The 22,779-nt window shown below is 36.4% G+C and overlaps 1 protein-coding gene across 5 annotated transcripts in view; it reads right to left on the bottom strand.

Annotated features, from left to right (window-relative positions):
- The window catches only part of LOC145693601 (uncharacterized), a 306,547-nt gene that overhangs the window by 149,208 nt on the left and 134,560 nt on the right, over positions 1 to 22,779 (bottom strand). For all 5 annotated transcript variants that reach the window (XM_081769733.1, XM_081769734.1, XM_081769735.1 and 2 more), the window contains exon 2: positions 12,163 to 13,825. In XM_081769733.1, coding sequence (XP_081625859.1) covers positions 12,163 to 13,825 — 1,663 coding nt within the window. The remainder of the gene's footprint in view (positions 1 to 12,162; positions 13,826 to 22,779) is intronic.

Genomic DNA, 22,779 nt, shown 5'->3' with positions numbered 1-22,779 from the left:
ATTTTATTTATCAATTGTTAAATCAGTGTATTTTAGCAATATAGCACAAAGAAAGATTATTTTCTTTGATAAGCCATTTCTTTCGAACACAAAAGCCCAACAAGTTGAATCACAGAATTAGGGTATTCGCATGACATTTTTAAGATTTGAATGATTCACTGTCTCAATCTTATCGCCACTATCAACGAAAATTTCATGGGGAAGAAAAAGCTCACGAACTATTAAGGTACACTTTCAATTGAGTAATGAGTGGTTGCGTATTTTTTAAGAGTTCTTGATCATCACATATTACTACCAGTCAACACCTCCAGCGATAGTAGTAATAGTCAATAATACTCAGTGCTATATAGTCATTATAATTGATTTCACTATTATAATAGATATTATTAATAATAATAATAATAATAATAATAATAATAATAATAATAATAATAATAATATTAAAAAGTGTGTCTCGATGTTCTAGGGTTCAGCGAAGTGTGCCGTCAGTCAAAAAAGGTTAACAACCCCTGTTCTAAACCAGGAAAACATTTAAGAACTGAGATTATACGAGACGTGGATCTATAGCTTTAACGTAGGACTCAAATTATACCGGGGAATCGAACCCGGATCTCGTCAAAGGCACTTATGCTAACCAATTAAGGATCTGCAAAATGTTTGACCAAGTTAAAAGCTAGGGGCCAAGATGAGAATAATTTTGCAAGTTTTACAGGAGTTTACAAAACTTAACCAAATTAATGGTCCTGTTAAAGAAGAAAAAAATACACGTTTATCGTTTCTGCGGTCACATTTTGATAGGGAACACGGTCGCTTGGTGGTAGGACGTTCACCTTTGCAGTACGGAAGGCATTGTTCACTGGTTCACTCCCAGGTCATTTGAGTTAGTGGTGGACAACAGGGTGTCTGTGGGTTTTCTCGGGGTTCTCCCATTTCCTCCTATATTTTCACTGCACTAATTCTTTCATAATCATTCACCTTTATTATTTATTAATCAACTGTTTTCTATAGCATAAAAGCCATAATCATGGGAAGTAAACCTGAAAGATTTTTCTTTTCATTATTCACATGTTGAGAGGCAGTGACATTTTTTTTTCCTAATGCAGTCAAATTTCTAATCTAGAACAGAACAATAAATCTTCATGTATTGTCAACTGGGATTTAGGACTTAGATTTTTGGGCTCTCGGCAGCTAAGGCCATTTAGCCCATCACGATTTGACGTCCCTCGGCGAGGACACAATCCGGGGAAAAAGAAGGAAGAAAGGAGTTGGGAAGGAAGGAAGCGGTCTGGGGCCTGTAAGTTAGGTACCACCCCGGCATTTGCCTGGTATAAATGAGGAAAACCCAGGAAAACCTCATTCAGGGTGGCTGGCCTAAAAAAAAAAGCGTGTTACACTTTTTCGACCGTGTGACTCCACCGGGAATCGAACCCGGGAGTATTGTTAATTAACGAAGACACTCATTTTCATATCGGATGCTCAATAACATGCGAACAATACATTTATAGGGCTACGTATCGAGCTAGTTTCCGTTATATGTTGTGGCCTTTAAAAAAATTTTTTACATGTTAAAAGAAAAAAATATCAAACATTCTTACGCGTTATCAGATAATACAGAACAATACAAGCACCAAAACGGAATGTTGACTTCGGGGCCAACGAGAAACCCGACAGAAGGTCCTGCCATTTTCCGAAGGTCACCTTTAAAGCCACTTAAAACATTCTGTCCTTCTGTAAACGACACTCTCTTTCCTCTAATAGTTTCCTTTTTTTCTATATTTTACCTTGGAGCGAATTCTTGACCTGCGTCTACTGACTATTAGTAAGCTAGTATACGTGTGGAAAAACAGGTAAAAATAATTTCTTTCGAGTATATTTTTTTAAAATCTTTCTTCAAATATTTTTTTTTTTTCAGTAAATGTGACACTATGGACTTTCGAACTAACATTACTTGGTTGAATGAATTGAAGTCTAGCGCTCGTTTTCAGCACTGTTGCTATATGAGACATAAACTTACAGTTTAATATGGAATCTGAATTACATGAGCTCCTGCCGGATTTCGAACCAGGGTCTCCCGCACCAAAGACGCGTACGCTATATATATATATATATATATATATATATATATATATATATATATATATATATATATATATATCTGTGTGTGAGTGTATGGGATAGAAGAGAGACTAATAAATATTATAAAGTTTCAGATGACGAACTGGTGACCCATTACGTATGAGTCAACGCAATCCGAGACACGGAATTATTATTATTTATTGCATTATTTGCGTTGTGATTCGCAAATTTTACGAAGACGGATACGTAATGAGGACCTTGAGAAAGAACAAAGGCCATCTGAAAAACATTGACTAATTTAAGTTAGTAGCCTAGTCTCTGTATTTAATGAAAAATTGCTGGGGTAGTTTTGCCCACAAAAGACGAAGCAAGGAAAGGCAGAAATTTCGTGACAAGATAGGAGACGAAATATAGTTTTCCCAACAGAAATCGACATACTTTACGAGACGAGACAGATTTCCAATAGAAAGTTATATACTTTTCGAGACGAGACAGTTTCTCAATAGCAACAAACATACCTTTCGAGTCAAGACAGTTTTTCCAATAGAAACTGATATACTTTTCGAGACGGGACGTGGTTTCCCTAATGGAAACCTATATACTTTCCGAGACGAGACAGTTTTCAAATAGAAACCAATGTACTTTTCGAGAGGAGACAGCTTCCTGAATAGAAGCTGATATACTTTTCGAGACAAGACAGTTTTCCCATTAGAAATGTTTATACTTCTCGAGACGAGACAGGTTTCTCAATAGAAACCTATATACTTTTCGAGACGAGACATAGTTTTTCCGATAGAAACTAATGTACTTTTCGAGACGACAGTTTTCCAAATAGAAACCCATATAGTTTTCAAGACAATAGTTTTCCCAATAGAAACCGGTATACTTTTCGAGACGAGACGACACATTCCCGAGACCAGACAGTCTAAAATCTCACTCCGTGTGAAACACTATACGCAGGGAAATTTTATAATTGCAATATTATTTGATTTGTGCAATATCTTGGAAAAAACAAATAAAAAAGTTAGAGTCCAAGCTGACAAGCACTTTGGGCAGTATTTCTACCAGGCATATACTTTTAAGAAAAGGCTTACCCCCACGCCTACTGCCTCGAGTTCGCAAACCGCATCTAGAGAGCTAAGATAAATTAATTTGAGATTGCATGTCACACTCTGCAGGCCTTGTCCTTCAGCAAATTGTACCACAAATTTTAATTTTGTCCCCATTCTTAGGGCACAATTTTCTGGAAGAAAGCTTGAGTTTTGAGTTCATAGCTTGCATACTTCTAAACTTTCTTCCATCTCACTAATTTGTCTCTCATCAATCACTTGTCCCTCAGCTTACTAGTAACAATCGTAGAAGTTGAAGCATTTATTTAAAACTCGATATGAGACCGTTTTACTACTGACTGCCATCGACTACGTTATCGATATTCTTGATTCCCAATAGGCACGATTTTTTATTAACGTCAAGCTACCTCCTTCTCTTTCCACTTGAATAGGCCAGAACCAAACTATGACGTCACAGACCATTCAATCGGAAATGACTGATCTGGAAGATGGAATGATAACGTATCGTTAAAAAAATAATATTCAAGAAGTATGGAATTTTCTTAACACAGCGTGTGATCCAATAATCTTCTGTTCCTGTGGTGTTAACCTCCGAAATCCTTAATTACGTACTCAACATCCCAAACTTACGTTAGTAAATAATTATGCCTCGGATAATCTCATTTTCCAATAATCTTTACTAAAGATAGTAATAAGGATCACACAATTTCACATCCCTTTATCTTAGGCAACCAGCGTTTCTTTGCGACTGTTCAGGTTGCATAGAAGCTAAGAAATATTATAAAGCCTTATGTTTGCAGATTGACTAATAAACTCGTCCGAGTTAATGGATCTAGCTCTCTATCTTTCTATACATATATAGTTCAAAAATTCACTTTCCTCCAATAATTATATATAAACGACGCCCTACATTCGGGACAGTCCCATCTGGGGCCCACGGACTGGACGGACGGAAGGTATCACTACGTGACGAAAGTTAAGGCCGTCTCGAAAAGGAGTTGTGAATCGTCATCGAAAGAGTGTCAGCTTCCATTGAAAGAGCAGTCTCGTCTTTGTCTGGTAGGCAATCCTAGACGACATTTCGGTTATGTAGACACCATGTTCCAACCTCTTTACACCATTGGTTAACCCATGTACTGATATTACAGAGGCTGGGAGAATTATGATTGCACTGAAACGAGGATAAGGTGAAAAGTAATTCCCGCTCTCACCCGGATCGAACACCCTATCTACTATGCCATTGGGGCTCTATCGGTAAGGATACATACTCAATCATTTAAGGATTCTCTACTCATAAGAAAAGGTATGAAGGTCCTTTACTTCGACCGCATGCCATGAGCTATGATAAACTGTCTGCAGTATTTTTGGGGGGAGTTCTTCAATTTCTCCCCTTTCCGATGTTTGCATTCCAATAACAGTTACTTTCCAACCATGATTAACCTGTGCAAGACATACTATGGAAGGAACGATAAACTAAATATTTCATTTTTGGGGTAAAATGCCTCAGTGATAAAGCCTTCTCACCTCTGGTGCCAGAAGTTTCTGGTTCGATCCCATGTCATATGATTTGCCTGGTGGACAACATCGTGTCCATAGTTGGTCTCGAGGCTTTCTCATTTCCTCCCAGAATCCACCAATTCCACTAACTGTTTCACAATCATTCGCTTTCATGTATCACTAGTTTCTTTTAACCTAAAAAGCATAAACTTGGGACGTTAAAACAAATACTTCACATTATTTTAATTTAAAATGGCGTAAATCCTCCCGGGCTTAAGCCTCCCCCCCCCGAAATCTTACTTACTATAGTAAAGTATATGAAATATCTTGCAGAATTTTCATATTTTCAGGCAAAGCTCCTCCCCCCCCGAAAGTTAGCAAAGCCCCTCCCGAAACAAAATCGTAAATACGCCACTCAGTGAACCTTAGAAAAATAAAATATTTCAGTTTAACTTCCCACGTTTATGTCCTTTAGGCGAAGGAAGATGATGATTAAAGCAAGTGAATGACAATTATGGAAAAATTTGTAGAATGAGAAAGTGGGAGGAAACGGAAGTACCCCGAAAAAGCCCACGGACGATGTTGTCCATCACAAACTTACTTGGTCGGAGATCGAACCAGGGACCCTACACACCAGAGGTAAGTGCTTTACCCCTAAGATACAGTGCCCTCCCCCAGTCAACCCTAGAATCCGTTCCACAACGATGTCCGCGAGCTGAAATTACATTTTTCACTGGGTTGTATACATTTAAAAATACTCCAGGTACGTTTTTTTTTCTTGGATGAAGAGTATAGAGTGAATATAAAATTATCACATTTAAAAACAAATAACACTAAACTAAATTGAACAGACCTAAAATTTTATGAGGATTAAAATATCACAAAAAGGGACAAATACGAAAAAATAAAATAGTTTTTGAATTTAGGCTTCTGACAAATAATGTTTACGGCAAAAGCATCAAAGCACTATTGAGCGTGCGAGATTGTGGGTACACAAGCGATTATGTGAGTACCCCGAAATATGAGCCAACGGCAAAATTGTTCACAAAACCGTTCGTGAACCGATATTGTTCGCGAACCGATGACCACTATTGTTTTCAAATCATAAACTGTAGGTTAGAAGAGACCAAAACTGATTTCGCCTTCGAAATATAGATATGAAGAGGAACTTAGAAATTAGCTGGATTCAACGGAAAACCAGGGGCCGCGGTGGTTCAGTGATAGAGAGTTCACTTCTGGAACACTGGGTCATTGGTTCGATCCCAGCTCGCGCCAAGTGAGCTTTGTGGTGGACAAACACCATGTTCGTGAGTTTTCTCGGGATTCTTCCGTTTCCTCCTACTTTCTTCATTCCACCATTTCATTCATTTCTTATCATCACCCTCTCCTTTAGCTTAATCCACATAAGCTTAGAAAGTAAACCTTAAAAATTTCATTTTATTTTATTTTCATTGCAACGGAAAGCCAATGAGAAGACTACTTAGAATATAAGACTATATTCAAAATGTTTCTTGGGGAGAAAAGAAACATAGTCAATATAACCTAGCTAAAAAGGAAAATAAATTGGTTAGAATACCATCTTAGGAAGAAATTGTGTTATTAGGGATGTGGCAGAAAGTATGGTAGAAGGTACGAATATACATTGAGGGACAGAAGATCAATGCTGGAGATAGTTACAAACAGAAAAAAAACCTGGCTAGGACATTATTTGAGAAGAATTGTGTTGTTCGGGATTGGTAGAGGGTATGGTAGAAGGTACGAATAAACATTGGGGGAGAGAAGTGCAATACTGGAGCAAGAGGAGAAGAAACTTTAGGACATTAATTGGGAAGACAATGTGTTATTACAGAGGCTGTAGAAGCTATGGTAGAAAATAAGAGTAAGCATTGAAGGAGGGATAGATATTACTGGAAATAATTAAAAAGAGGAAAAGAAACTGGTTAAGATAGTGTCTGAGAAGAATACTTTTATTAGGAATGTTATAGAAGAAATGGTAGAAGGTATGAATAAATATTGGAGATAAGGATAATACTGGAAATAGAAAAAAAGAGGAAAAGGAACTGGTTAGAACATTATTTGAGAAGAAATTGTCTTTTTTGGGATGCGATAGAAGGTATGATAGAAAGTAATGAAGTGTTGGAGGAGAGACAATACTGGAGATAAAGCAGAAGAAACTGGTTAGGACATTGTTTGGGAAGAAATTGAGTTATTATGGACGTTGTAGAAGGCATGGTAGAAGATAAGAGTAAGTGATAGAAGGATATTAATGAAAATAGTTTAAAAAAGAGGAAAATAAAGAAGTTAGGACAGTATTTGAAAAGAATACTTTTATTAGGGATGTGATAGAGGATGTGATAGAAGATACGAATAAATTTTAGAGGAAATGATAATACTGGACATAAATAAAAAGAAGAAAAGGAACTGGTTAGGACATTATCTGAAAAAGAAATTGTCTTATTAGGAATATGATAGAAGGTAAGTATTGAAGGTAAAAATTATACTCTAAGGGGTGTCATATTAAATCTAGTAGAAGAAGAAAAGGAAGATTACAATTGATGAATTACATTAAAGAGAGCAATTCTTGCGACAAGATGAAGAGATTAGTGGAGAACATTGGTTTTAAATCTGCGGCAATTGATCTAACAGTAATATACGTATACGATGATGATGACTGAGTCACATAATCGCATGTAATACATTTTCATATGTTTGCAACAAACTTCAAAGAGACAATGAGATGAAGAACGTGGATATTTGATTCGATTCTATCCATCTATGCACAAGGAGAGATGCGTAATAGCTCTTTATTTATATATATATATATATCAATTACTGCATATGAAATGAAGATTTGGAGCCACGTCACCCTCGTCCCTATACAAATGACTAGAGTGTATGTGTCATTGATGCGACAATACAGGTTCAGTTCCCAGTTGAAGAGCATCGAACGCACTACACTGGTACTGGTCTCACTTTTTAAACTTATTTCTGTAGTCCGTTTGATACTCTGCCACCAGAAAATAAACCCAGAATCTCGCGCACCAAAGGCGCACGGGCTAGCTACTACCCCAAGGATGAGGGCATATATCATAGAACTAAATTTTTCACAATCTAATACACGTTTAAATGGAACTCAAGAAGAAATCAATTTTAATCAAACCATAAACTCCCTGTACTTTGAAAAAAGAAAAAAGAACTAACAAGATTATGAAAACAAAGTGTCTTGTCAGAGATATGATTAGTGGCGGTTCTTGAAGAACATATCCTCGGAAATAATAATAATAATCATAAATTTTATCTCTAGAAGCTAAGAGGAAAAAGCTCAGCTAATGTACTAACACTGAAACGGTATGAATCCTTTCTTAGCTTAAGCGATATTTTTTTACCGGTGGGTCTATGGGAAGAAAGTAAAGAACGGTCTGAAATAATACTATAATTGTTAGATATATTTTAAAAAAAAATCCTAGTTATAAAAGCCGTGGCCCAACTATCCTGGAATATTATGCAACACTGCTCGAGAGATTTATAATTTTGGTTGTCTAAATGTAAGGGGTACAATGAAAAGTCCCTATAATAACGACAAACGTTTTAGTAGGGCCTACATCATGCTAATTCTTAATTTGAAACAGTTACGTTAACAGATGATGTGCGCTATCACTTGCCTGTCTAACGCTAACAGACATCGCTATCTGCGAGATTGTTGCGTATACCGGAGTCCTTGAGTAATTGGATAAAAAGAAGACATAGGTCTATAGTATGGATTTTCGAATTGGCAAAATAAAAAAAAAAAAAAAAAAAATAAATCAATTTGATAAATTTAAACAAATACAGCTGTTAATTAAACACCATTTTAACCTATAGTGCACAACAATCAGAAGGTGGCCTGGGTCTATATATTCATGTCAGTATGAATAAATTAACAATATACCGTAGCGCGCATGCAAGATTTTAACCTTAGGAAACCACTCGTAAACTTTAAGATGTTTAAAAGCCTTAAGTTTTGAATATAATAAAAGAGTCTATCTGTTTACAGTTAGATATTTAACTTAACTCACTTAAAATATACTTCTATTTGAATTTCTTTGAAAAACAATGGAATACATCATTAGGGATTTTAAAATTCACTACAAAACAAAATAATTTTAGTCGGACAGTAACCCTAATATGCAAACATAATAACATTTAAGTGTTACAGGTTGCATAAACATCTAGGCAAAAAATATTTTTCCTCATCCTTATTTTTCTTTCTACCATACTTCGTCACACACTATAAAGTACAATATGTTTTCAACGATGTCCTAGCCAATGTCTTCTCGTTTATGTCTATGCACACGAGATCTTGGGTTCAATTCCTGATGAGGAGACATCGATCGCAGTACACTTGTGCAGATCACACTTTACACTGTACGTCATATCGCATACGGTAGAGTCTGTGCTAACAAAAAACTCAACTATGCATTTACAACTAAGTTGTACCTCCATCGCAAATCGAAACCAGGACCACCCAGATCGAAAAGATAATAACTTACATAGATATTTTTAATATCATCAATATTTCTGAAATGTGAAAACTGTGTTCAAGCTCAAAATACTACGAAATCGATATAACAGTCCCAAGGTGCTTGAAATTAGACATATATTGAGATCAAAGTTTCTGTAGCTCGTATCTGTTTTTTATCGTAATCAAAATCGTGCTTAAGAGAAGTCACCAGCTGAAATATTTTTAGATTCATATATTTAATATTTTTCCCATTTCCTTTCACACTATATGAATGTTCTGAAATATTTTTGCAATAGTAAATTCAAGTGCACTTTCACGAAAATTGCAATGTAATAAACAAATGCTTTATACAGTTCTGATGAGACATTATAATTATACTGTCATGCTATAAAACAAATTAATAGCTACGAGTGACATTTTTGACAAACAACATGCAAAGAAACTTGGAAGTAAAGTTATTTCAGACTTTCCAATGCTAATGACAATTAATATAGGAAATCACGACGAAAAAATATAGGAGGTTTCGTGAAGCTGTGAAAAAGAACATTTCAATTATTTCCTGGAACGTTTTGAAGGAAGATTTGCGCATTTGGAACATTTTGAAAATAAACAAGGAACAAAGAAATTCATATAACAATATTTCTACCTATTGTGAGGAACATTTCCATTATTCAATAAGTAGAAATAAAAAAAAAATGCATGGAAATTACATATCATCTTTATAAAGTCAACCCTGTACGCTCAATAGATGTCAATGATACAGAAAATTGGATATCAGAATAGGAATGACAACAGAAAACGCAGAAATGACAATGGAATACTGAAAACGCTACGGGGAAGATGCAGAAATACCGTTGCACGCTTCCTGGAACAACTATCTGAAATGCAAAATAAAATTTAAAATTTAAACATTCTGCTGGTGGCGCTTTTAAGGTAAGATTTGGCTATGTGTAACATATTCTACAATTATCTGCCTACAGTTAGTGCAAAAAGTATTGATACACATAAATTATTTATAAGTCTTTAAAACCATTACTCCATAGAACTTTTTAAATGAATATGACGAAACTATTTATTTTTGTTCCATTTTTTAAGGTGTATGAATATTTTTTTGCGCTAGTTATATATTATTTGGTGCAATTATCTTTAGACAATAACTAGGAAAGAACAAAACACAGAGGAGTCTCCATTCAACCACCCTAGAGTGGAGACAAAGGCCCTCAACCACCCACACCTTATTTCCTTATGTTATTTTCACAAGTGGAAGTAGCAATACCACAAAAATATAGGTTTCGTTAAAATATACGAAATATAGGAAGACACGCAAATATATAGGAAAAATAGGAAGTATAGGAGCATTGGAAAGCCTGTCATTTGGACATCGCCATTACATTCCATTTGGCAGAGCGCCCTTTTCTGCAGGAGATACAACAAAATATTTTACGATTTCTATGCTATGAACAGCATAAAGCTCCGTATAGTTGTGTTGTAAATTCACTCTAACAAGGGAATAAATCCGTGGCAGCCAAACGGCCCGCTTTTCCACAAGCATAACTAGAGGAAGGACAAAGTTGAGAAGGGTTCCCTAGAAACACTGGGACCCAAATCAAGTTCTTCTAACTCTCAGAAGTAAGGGGCCATGATGAAATATTCTAGTTACGCCAGTGCCTCTACCGCACCACTTAAAAATTTGCCCTATACGATTCGAATTTCAAAATTTTTTGAGTGGGCCTCAAGGCACTGCGGGATCGTTATCGGTATCATTTGAACAACTTATTTCGCCCATTAAGTCTGAAATTTTAAGAGATCTTTGATTCCTAAGAATATGAATAGATTGTGCTTTTGTGCAACTGACAATGTGTTATAAAAACCGTTTTATTAATCTTTGATAGTTCATATTTTCCCATTTGCTAACATAAAAAAAAAAAAAGATCTGACACAATCTCAAGTAATGGAAACTCAATCAATTAAAATCAATCATTTCCAAATATATTATCAAATTAAAAGATGGGGTCAAAAAGTCAAGAAAATATTAATTTTTGCTTTTATTCTTCATAAATATGCTTAAAACACTTACCTGTTTTCGCAATAATCAATTCAATTACACATATCACCAAAATTATGACACTACGTAACAAAGAATACAATACGAAATACCCTAAAAGATGTTACTTGTAGTTCAATCCTATCTTTCGAAAATGTTATACTACTCTGTTTTAATTTAAAGAGTAAATAAGCCTATATCTACGAATTAAGAATGCTCGATGTACTGATTCATACAAGGTTCCTGTCGATGCAGTTTCGGATACGAATTCCGATCGATCTTAGATGAATTCGCCTATAGGATAGTGATAATTTTAATGGAACGTCCCAGATGAAAAATACGTAGTATACTCCCTTTGATATCCCTCAATGAATGTTTTATTCTCTTTGGAAAAGTTAAGTGTTACCACTTCTATACAATATAAAGATAAAATATATATGAAAACATAAAAAGAAACATATTTTAAATGTTAATATAGTTAAACCTGGATAAGTAGGATCGCAAGGGACAGCCAACTTAAATCCATTTATCGAGAGGTAACTAACTTATCGAGCTTTCTACTTGCAAGTTGAAATAGTTCCATGCCTCACTTAGAGAGGTAAGCCTAATGTCGAAAGACAAGATTTCCTGTAACTGAAGTTTTTTAGTTATCGAACGAAGTCCCACTTATTCAGGTTTGACTGTAGATGATATTTCACAAGTAGTATTTCTAAAACCCGATCACCCTTTAAATTTAAAAAAGAAAAAAAGTTGGAGAGCTACATCATCATTATTATGGAAGATTTAAATTTTCTGCTTACTTAGCTTAGTTGCCTGGCATGTAAACAGTAATAATAAAACAATAATTCCTCTGAATGAATTGGTGAGACCCATTAAAAAAAAATTATATGTTTTTTGGGGTGAGGGGTGAGGGAGGAATGTAACATGGGGTCCAAAGAGAAAATACAACAAATATAAAAGTATTGATTACTTACCTTCCCATATTGACACTGGTACCGCCGTGCATTAGGGACGTCGGAGTATCGTGGAACCCATGGAGATCCATTCCTGTATTGTATAAATCTCTTGTATCGGGGCTGGAGACCACAGGCTGTAGCCCACCTCCACCTGAAGTACCACTGCCCCCACCACCAACAGAGTCTACGTGGTGAGAGGTCAAAGGTGACGGCTGGAGTGCAGATAAAGTGGTGAAAGACGATGAGGAACTGGCGACGACGGCAACTCCAGCGCCACTGGAAGGCAACTGCAACGTACTGACACGATTGTGATTGTTATTGTTATTGCTCGCTGCTGCACTGTTTGCAATGTCCAGAGGTGATTTCGCAATACCGCGGTGGTGCTCGAGTTCTAACACGGTTGGCGACGTTCCGTTCCGGGAGACTGGCGAACCGGAGGAAGAACCTGCTGATACATCATGTAAATAACCGGAATCATCACGTCGTCCAGGTGTTCCAGGAGAACCGACAAGAAGTGACGCAAAATGATGTTGTGACTGTTGCTGTGAAACCCTTTGTGTACTTGAATCGTCTCTGATAGTACATAAACCGGACGTGACGTCACCATTGTGATGGTGTTGGAGAATGCCTCGGTTCTCTTCTAAACCAAACTGCTCTTCTTGTTGGCGGTGTTGAGTTTGATGTTGGCCTTCATCCGTATCGTCTGGAACACCCCCATTTCCATTGTGACCATTTTTATTATTATTGGTAGATGTTAGATGAGGAAAAAGGTTGCCGAAGTTGAAGGATTCTCGGACGCGTATACCATGAAGGACATCCCCAAGAGGGCTGGAGGTGGTTCCGGAACTGTCCCCACCATCAGTTCCACCACTTCGCATCCTTAAATCTTCACACAAGCTCGCTGACGAATACGGCATAGAACCGACCCTATAGAAGATACCTGAGGTGTTCACCAATTCGACCTTATCTTGTTCAATACTTGACCTCGCACGGTCGTCCTCGGTTTCTTCCGCCGAGGAAATTCTGACACCGTCCTTGTTTACGTCGTCCCCGCTACTCCCCGCCGTCTCCTGATGGACCAAACCGCCCTCATCCAAAGACGTTAAATGATGAGGGTACCGCTGTTGTTCTTGATGATTTTCGTGCACCCGAAGGTCACGAACACAATCGAGATAGTGTAGTTCAGTAGCAGCAACAGTTGCGCGATCTTTGTCTGAATGACCACTTCGAAGAACGTCGGCTCTGATAGCAACGGACACTGAAGATTCTTCGTCACCCCTCGATGCCCCTGGGTCCTCCGCCGCTTCTTCGTCGTCGTCCGTCAATCGTCGCCGCGAAGAAGCTCCGCCCCCGGCTTCATCAGAGCCATCTACCAGCGGAGAGTTTCCAAGTCTCGCGTGCGAGTGATGCTCCTCTTCGTTGTCTTGGTAACCGGGCATTGTCTCGGGGAAGCAATAGCGCGGCTGTGGTTCGTCACTGTTTGCGTCATCGCTGTGTGAAGGCGGAGTCATCCCTGCTTGATTCACCAGGACGCCATTTTGAAGCTCCACCTTTAGTCCACTGGATCCTCCCCCACTGACCACGTGAACCATGTCATGAGAGACATCTTGTGATAAAATTTTGAAACTTGTACTCAGTGGGGAGTCATCTCTGATGTTATAATCCACCGGCATTGTTATGCCTGCAAAACAAAAAGAGAAACAAAACATAAGATATCAATGTTTTCTTATCACCCACTACAGTTACTATTGCATTTAAATTACATAAAATGTTAAGGCTATCTACAGATATATTCATTGCGATAAATACGTTATATATATTTATGTACCGGGTGTTCCAAAAGTAAGTGATATAGTGGTATAGAATAAAACGATCAAATGATTTCAAACAACTTAGTATTTTTTGTTCAGGGGCTGTTTTTTAATCGTGTAATAGGATCCTGGAGCTGCTCTCAAGAGGACATACAAAGTAGTAGTGGCCAGTTCTTACGTTTTAATTACAACCTTACTACAAGTGAAAGTAATTACATTTCGGTATAATTTTACAATTTTTAACATATATTAGAATCTAAAAATAAGTCAACTATTTTCAATTAAATTTTTTATCGTAAGAATCAGTGGCGTATTTAGGATTTTGTTTCAGGGGTCTATGGACAACGAGAATAAGCACTTATATTTTTTCTTTTGGGTGCTGACAAATTTTATTCAAGTTCATTTTACTTCCTTTAATATTTGTATAATGACACTTCCAAGTATGAGGAATGAAAACATTCAGTGAGAGTAGGGAGAGGGAAGAAGTAACTGAAAGGTAAGACAATACCTAAGTTATCAAAATGGAAATGCAAAAGGGGGAGATATGAAATTTTGTGGCAGCATATTTTAGAAAAATAAGTAACCTACCGTTTAAAATTAAATACAGATCCCGCGATAAGGAAAAGCAATGTAAGCCATTTAAAGGAAAAAATGAAATTTGAATGAAATAATCAAAGAATAGAACAGTTATGAGCAATAGAAGATATTAATACTATTATCCTGCATTTTATTAAACAACATACACCATTTTGTTCTTACATAATTTTTCACAACTAATTTAATAACTTTTTACATTTTTTAAAACAGCTCATTGTAAATAGTATGGTGATTGATTTCTACTGGCGTCTCTGGCATGTAAAATTTGGAAGGGGGGGCATAAAAGAAAGTGATTTAAATTATACTACCTAGCCCAACCTGTTTATTAACTTCGATTCAATTTGTTACCTTTCTGCTTACCTTCACGGACCCCCTACAGTATATCAAGAACCCTGCTATAATCGTTTCACAGCCTGAATATTATATCTGAAATAAATATTATTATTATTATTATTATTATTAGACCCTATTATTATTTATATGATATTCTGTCGTTAGTAAATAAATTAAATTAGAATTAAAAAATGAATATTTTGTGCTTCAAAATATGGGGGGACGCGTCTCCCTCGTCCCCCCGCCAGAGACGCCCGTGTTGATTTCTATATTAGATACACACTACTTCCTTAGTTTTGGAGTTACTGACGACGGCCGACTTGAATCACAACTATATAACAACGGTCGAAAGTATGATAGGAGAAACGAAAAAAAAAGTAACAACTAAGAAAAAGAAACAGAAGAGTAGAATGGACGAAAGAAAGAAAAAAAAAGAACGCAGATCTTACATGGAATGAAATTTAAGAAATTCAGTCTATTATTTCTGAACAAAGAGCATAAGAAAATGGAAAGTCATTGAAATTCTTAGAAATTGTAAGAACTATTATTGTCGTACGTGGAGTGTAAAAACTAACAATTTTATTTTTATCTGGGGAGGGCTTGAGCCCGATAGCCCCCTAAATACCCAAATGGTGAGAATGAAAGATGAATGGCAAAAGTAGCATTTGTGTCACTTTTACGAAAGATCAGACAACAAGTAGATACAAGTAGGTAGTAGATAGTAGTAGATTATTTGTCATGCATTTCTCATCATCATCGTCTCCTTTACCCCAGCCGGCATAATGTGGGACGTAAAACAAGATTTCATTTAATTTCATTTACTTAACCCTTTATTGCACGAATTAATTTTGGTTGTGTTGAAATTATTTTTCTTTTGTCTTTCTTTATGCATTACGTAGATAAATGCATATAATATCCAATAAAATGATTTTTTTTTTTTGTTTTTACTTTTGGGGTAATAAATTACAGGATAGATGTCATGGTTGTATTACACTAGTGAAAACAGGGTTTAGTGCCAATATCAGCAGAAACCATGTGGTATGGAAGATTGTAAAACAATGATTTTTTTAAAAATCTTAAGACAACAAAAAAAGGTTTTGTGAAAAAATTTACATGTAACAAACGTGCACGTTTTATGTTTTCTATATGCTTTCTGACGCTCTCTGACGCTCTCTGTTCGACCTATGCCACTAGACGAAAATTGTGTGGTAAAAAGCTTAACTCCATTGGTGCCACATGGCATCGGCATGCACTATTCGCTAATATACATATTTTAAGAATATCATTAGACCCTATTATTGTTATTGTAATTGATTCAATATAATGTCGCCAATTGGCATCAAAATGCATTTTAGTGTTAATGTATTTTTTCATTTCATTTCATTTACGTAATGTATTTTTCATATTGAGCAAATATATAAATAAATAATCTATTCAAGTATAATGAAATGTATTAGTTGCATCAGATTTGCATCAAACGAATAAAAGAAAAATAGCATCAGATAAATTTAATTTTCTCAAAAACTACGCATAATAGTTTACCATTAGCCATGTAATTTCATTCAGTTCGATCGTAATTTATTGATTAATATCTCTTATTTTTGGACAATATTATAATTACATAAACAAAATAGAATTCGACCTATACTGCTTAATTTTGATCTACTAAACAGTATGGTTAATGTACAGAGCGTTCAAAAAGTCTCTATACACCGCATGTTTGGAGGCTCATGGGGGACATTTCCAACATTTGCTGTGAAAATGTGTGTTAAAATGTGTGTGTATAGGGTACGCTCTGCACATAGTACTTTTATGCCATAAAATATAATAAATTTTGAGTAAAATAATTTTCTGGTTGCTTTGAATATGTGACAATTCAGGTGGATAGAGACTTTTTTGAACGCTCTGTATTATAGTGTGGTCTTCCCAAATGTCATAATGAGAGAGATTGATTAGTATACACTTCAATAAGAGTTTAATCTTAATAGAATAAGGTAGTTATCACGTAACATCAGTTTTTAGGATTACAAAACAATTCCAATTTTTACTCGAAAATTACGAGTGAGGAATGGAGCCTGTACCATTGTGTTTCAGTTCATTTGATATCCAACGGCGCCGACTTCCCAAAATTTACGTGGGTGCATATCAATGGTGGGACGTGTTACATGTTTTCAGGGAAGTCTCGATATTTTATGATTGATTTTCTTTTAGTTAAAATTCTTTATGAACAGTCATAAAGGGCTCTGCTCGATTCTATTCACAATATAGTTCCTATTATTATTATTATTATTATTATTATTATTATTATTATTATTATTATTATTATTATTATTATTATTATTATTATTATTATTATTATTGATATTATTATTATTATTATTATTATTATTATTATTATTATTGATATTATTATTATTATTATTATTATTATTAATATTATTATTATTATTATTAATATTATTATTATTATTATTATTAATATTATTATTATTATTAATATTATTATTATTATTATTGATATTATTATTATTATTATTATTATTATTATTATTATTATTATTATTATTATTATTATTATTATTATTATTATTATTATTATTGTGGGGACTGCCTTTGACTAGGCCAGAGGGAGGGAAGGAAAAGGGGAGTGTGTTGCTTGGTTGCCTTTGCACACATTTGTAACAAACAATCATGTTTTAGAGGTTAGAAATGTTAACTTCCATCTCAATTTTAATTGCTTATTGTTTTTTTTTTTTTTTTAATAATGGCAAGTGTAGAAATATTTATTTTATTTTATTTCTATCAAACTAAAAATCTTGTGTGTGCGCCGCACACACAAGATTATTTGTGTGGGCGCTGGAACCACGGAGCACCCACGTAGTCGGCGCACATGTTGATGTCTATGTGTTGGTGTAGATCTATGTCTCATTGATATATGCCGATTGGTATATGTGTCATCTTTAGCCATTTTAAAAAAAAAAAAACATGAAACTCCAGCCACATTGTAGAATTTATTTAGCGGCAAATACCCGTACAAAATGAAAAACTATGTTCATCTTTTCTACTTCTAATTTTTTCCCTTTAAAACTTTCAACAATTCAACCAAAAAATCCTATATAGTTTATAATTATCATATCTTCAAAATTAATCGTGATCTCACAGTCCATCCAGTCATAGAAGTCTGCTTTATTTTTACTATTTTGTATTTGCCATAACATGTTGGACTTAAATTTTAATAATAATAATAATAATTTTATTGATTTAAAAGTGATTGATTCCTTTTGCCGTCCAAACAACTTTTTAGTTCCGTAACGTATCTTGCTCAGCATATCCACTCCTATCAATGCAATTTCTAACTTTTTAGATTGAAGTTCACTGTGTTTTAATTCAAATAGTCTCTCTATTGCATCACTAATACTGGACTCACCACCAAAAAATTGTGTGTCCTAAAGACGGCGCTACGCACAGAGAAACCATCTGACTACGCGTAAGCATTAAAATACCTCCTCATCCCAGATGAAATTTCGAAAATAGACTAAGTTTCTTCTTCCCAGGTCAACAATCGTTCGATTGATTTGACCCAGCTATTTTGCTCTTTTTTATGAATAAGGATGCGCACGAGACGAGTCGAGACAGGATTTTCCTGACAAAATTCGAGTCGAGACACGGCTCTTCCAATAGAGAAATATACATTTTTCAAATCGAGACATCACTTTCACAGCACATTTTCGAGACGAGACAGCCACAAATCTTGTCTCGTGCGCATCCCTATTTATGAACCAGACTTTTTATTTCGCTGTACTTCCCCGTCCCCTCTTGTATTATTTGGTCCGTACATTTCAATCGTGGCCTACCATATGTAGTGTCTTCCAAGTGTGTACTTGACTTGTCTAGGATAGTGTCTGATGAAGCCAAAGTGTTATAAATGTAACCAAGAAAGTGTCTTTCTTCAATTGGCCCTCACACCGTGAGCTGAATGCCAATGGAGATAAGGTGAAGCTCAGTTATTGGTGTGGATATATCCAACATACTACCTGGTTGTGGCAGTTCAATTACACCCTGAATTTGCGTATGGACAGAGTGAACATGGGACATCCACAGAGCGTCATAAGTGTGTATGCAGTACGAGTTCAAACTGTGGTCAAACGTCGCTGCAGCGGGGCGGAATATATGCCAGGTCTTTGGTAAGGATGACGTGACTACAGTGCAGCGATGGTTTAACAAGTTTAAGGGCGGTGACGAAACACTCGAAGACGCACCACGTGCCGGAAGACCAACGCATGTACAAGATGAAGATCTTCAGGCAGCAATTGAGGCGAACAGTGACCAGACATGTGAAGAACTGGGACTACAGTTCAATGTGAATGGAAAAAAACATTCAACAGCACCTCCATCAACTTGGGAAACACTACAAGTTGGGTCGATGGTCCCACATGATTTGACTCCGGGCAAGAAGGCAACGCGTACAGACACCTGTGTTTCATTGCTGTCTCGTCTGAGGAAGGACTCATTTCTGGACAGGTGGACAGGGTGTCGACATGTGATGGAAAATTGGTCCTGTACAAAGCTTCACGGCGCCATCATCATTGGTTAGCATCCCATAAACCGGTTCCAAAACAGTCGAAACCAGCATTGCACCAAAAGGTCTCTTGTGTGCTTGATGGACTGCTTGCGCCATCGTGCATCGGGAACTGCTACCAGTTGGCCAGAGCATCAATATAACTGTATTGTCAGCTGTTGAGGCGTATTCAAAAAAAAAAAAAAAAAAAAACTCGAAACTCTGGATCCAGCACTTCTGAATCGCAAAGGGTCCTCCTATTACAGGACGAAGCTAAGCCCTACGTGCTTAACATGACCCCGGACATCATTCTACGCCTTGGATAGGAAACACTATTGCATCCGCCATACTCCTCGGACATTGCAGCGTCCGATTGTCACTTGTTCCATTCCTTGGACAATCACCTTAGAGGACGCCAGTTCAAATACCTAGTAGAGGTGCAAAATGCACTTAATACCTTCTTCGCTTCAAGGACCACCAAGTTCTACAGCGATGGAATCCATGGCCTTTCAGAACGTTGGCAGAAGGTCGTCGATGCTGATGGGGACTATTTTTGATCTTCCAGGTAAGGTGACATATCGTTGTTCGGATGTGGTGGGTGAAAAAGCGACATAACTTTCTTGGTTACCTTTATAGTTGGCGAAACTGTCACACGTATGTAGTTTTTTAATGTGAATATATTGTTTTGCTAAGCAAATAGTTTCTTTCTGTTTTATTATATACAAAGCATAGCTTCTACTTATGAAAAACAATTTTTTTGGTGGAGGAGCTATTAATTTGTAAACAGAAAATAAGATTTATATTGCTTGACCTATACTACAATACATGTTTGGGGAACAGCCACAGGAGGGGGCGGTAGCCCCTAGCGTCGATCGAGTTCATGCACTACATTTTGAAAAAAAAAAGGAGGCGCTTATATTCGAGTAAATGAGGTATTTCTTACTAAATAAATATCAAAAGTAGTAGTCTATAAAAATAAAGTCTAGCTAGCATTAAGTTGTAATGAGGGAGATAGTTCCTTCTCGACAATGAAGCTCCCTCGTGGCTACGTGGTTAGCGTACGCACCTTTGGCATAGAAGACCCGAGTTCAATTCCCTGCCAGAGCTCATGTGGTTCGGGTCCCATGTTAAGCTGTAGGTTCACGTCTTACACACGTCATAAGCTGTAGGTCCGACAAACACTGTGTGCGTGGGTTTTCTCAGGGTTCTTCCGTTTCCTTCCACTTTCTTCATTCCATCATTTTATCCATTTCTCATCATCACAGTCTCCTTTAGCCTAGCCGGCATAACCGTGGGACATAAAAGTCAAAGATTTCATTTTTTTCAAAATCCAATTCAATCCAGTCCTTCTGGACAACGGTTTGACATAATTTCTAGAACAAAAGGAAAAGTAAAATTGGGGCTTTGTAAGGCACCCCTACAACAGTAGGATTGCGTAATTTTAGTTTGTGTCTCCACATAATTTACTCCTATAAGAACAAGTAAAAAAAAAAAAAAAAAAAAGTGCTGCCTACTGGGATCATTGATGTATTCGGATCCCAAAGAAACCTTACTACAAAACAATACAGGAAACATTAACAACACGAGTCTACTTTATTTGATGCGCGTTGTCTCAGATTCGACTCCTGGCGTAAAAATGTAGTATCCATCAACCTATAGATATAGCAGGGGTGCCCACAAGGGGGGGCTATGACGCAAACTGCGTCATTGAAATATTTGGGGGGGGGGTAAAAATCTATATAAATATGTTTGAGAGGGTGTAAAAATTAATCGAAAATATATTTTTTTCATGGAAGAACACCTATGGATAGACAATTGCGGGGGGGGGTGCGTCATGGACATAAGGGGGGGGGGCACCACTGGATATAGAATGGAAATTCTAAAATAACAACAGAAACAATAGGGAAGAATCCATCTAAACTCTATCGCGTAGTTTTTGTCTCAAGAATTGTCGTCAGCCTAGCGCTGGTAAACTAAATAATAGGGTTATAAATCTATTCATGGACTTTCCATATGGATTGGGATTTTCCAGATATGACCTATTATGATATCAGAGTATACATTACTCCAATGTTTGCGATCCTGAATCAGATGTGAATAATTTATTTATTTTACTTATATAGGCCTATATACGTACAATTCTGAAATCGTTAATTGAAAGACATTAAAAATTACATGATAATTTCTGTTTAATCAAACTGGGTGTTGTCCTCTTATGTAATAGTATAATGAAACGTTAGAAGGAGTATGTTTTAGCATCAGTTTTCACCTTGATGTGTGGCGTATTATTTAGGTTGTTAGTTGTTGATCACAAAGTATTTTTTAGAGTTTGGTTTACAAAAAACAAAAAACTCCTTTCTACATGTATATTTGATCTGTCTGTTTGTGTGTTTGTCTAGGAGCACTGGCGCAAATTCCAGGGGAATGAGGGGGACATGTCCCCCCTCAATGTTGGACCTAGGGGCGACTGTACTCCTCAATAATCCGATTTGGATTTTTTTTTTTTTTTTTTTTTTGAGAAGTGTAATGATTCGTGTCCGACTGCCACAAAGGGAAGTGAGGTGAAATTTATGTCTCCCCAGAATAAGCCTCAAATGAGCCCGCCTTGTAATATTGAAGACAACTCTGCTCCCCTGATCTTCCACAGTATTGTCTTTGAAATTCATAAATATTTTGAACATCGCTTAAAAAAAAAAAAAAGGAACGGTCTTACCCGTCCCCGTACCCCCCAATGTTGAAGTCAGATTTGTGCCGCTGTCTAGGAGACACAAAATATTAAAAACTACTGCACTTGATGGACCTCCATCAATTTTGGCCAGGATTATAAAGTCAAAAGTTATAGGAATCACGTTGATGATCTATCCAGTTGACAGGCGTGATCTATGGATATGAAGATTGGGGCACGGTGGCTCAGTGGTAGAGCTCATACCGATGGTGTATGAGATTCCTAGTTCGATTCCCGACCAAGTCAGTTTGTGGGTTTTCTCGGGGAACTCCCGTTTCCTCCCATCTTCTCATTCCACCAATTCTTCCATCATCATTTACTTGCCTTAATCATTGTCTCCCTTAGCCTTAAAAAAAGGCATAGACTAACGGTGGGACGTTAAACTGCAAGATTTCATTTTCCAAGATATGGACATTTAAAAATCAATTCCGCATATATATTTGTATGGAAGTAATTGTGGATATTATCCTTGCTGGATATAAGTACTTGCACTGCTATTGAGATTAACGGGTTAGTATAATGCTCAGGATGAAAATACTAATATGCCCATAAGATAAAATTAAACCAAATAACCTTCTATTCAACAACTCTAGTTCAATCGGTTGCTAACA

Source organism: Thermobia domestica, chromosome 8 (genome assembly GCF_964235325.1).
Source record: "Thermobia domestica chromosome 8, izTheDome1.hap1.1, whole genome shotgun sequence".
Classification (NCBI taxonomy): domain Eukaryota; kingdom Metazoa; phylum Arthropoda; class Insecta; order Zygentoma; family Lepismatidae; genus Thermobia; species Thermobia domestica.
This window is presented reverse-complemented; position numbering and strand designations above follow the sequence as displayed.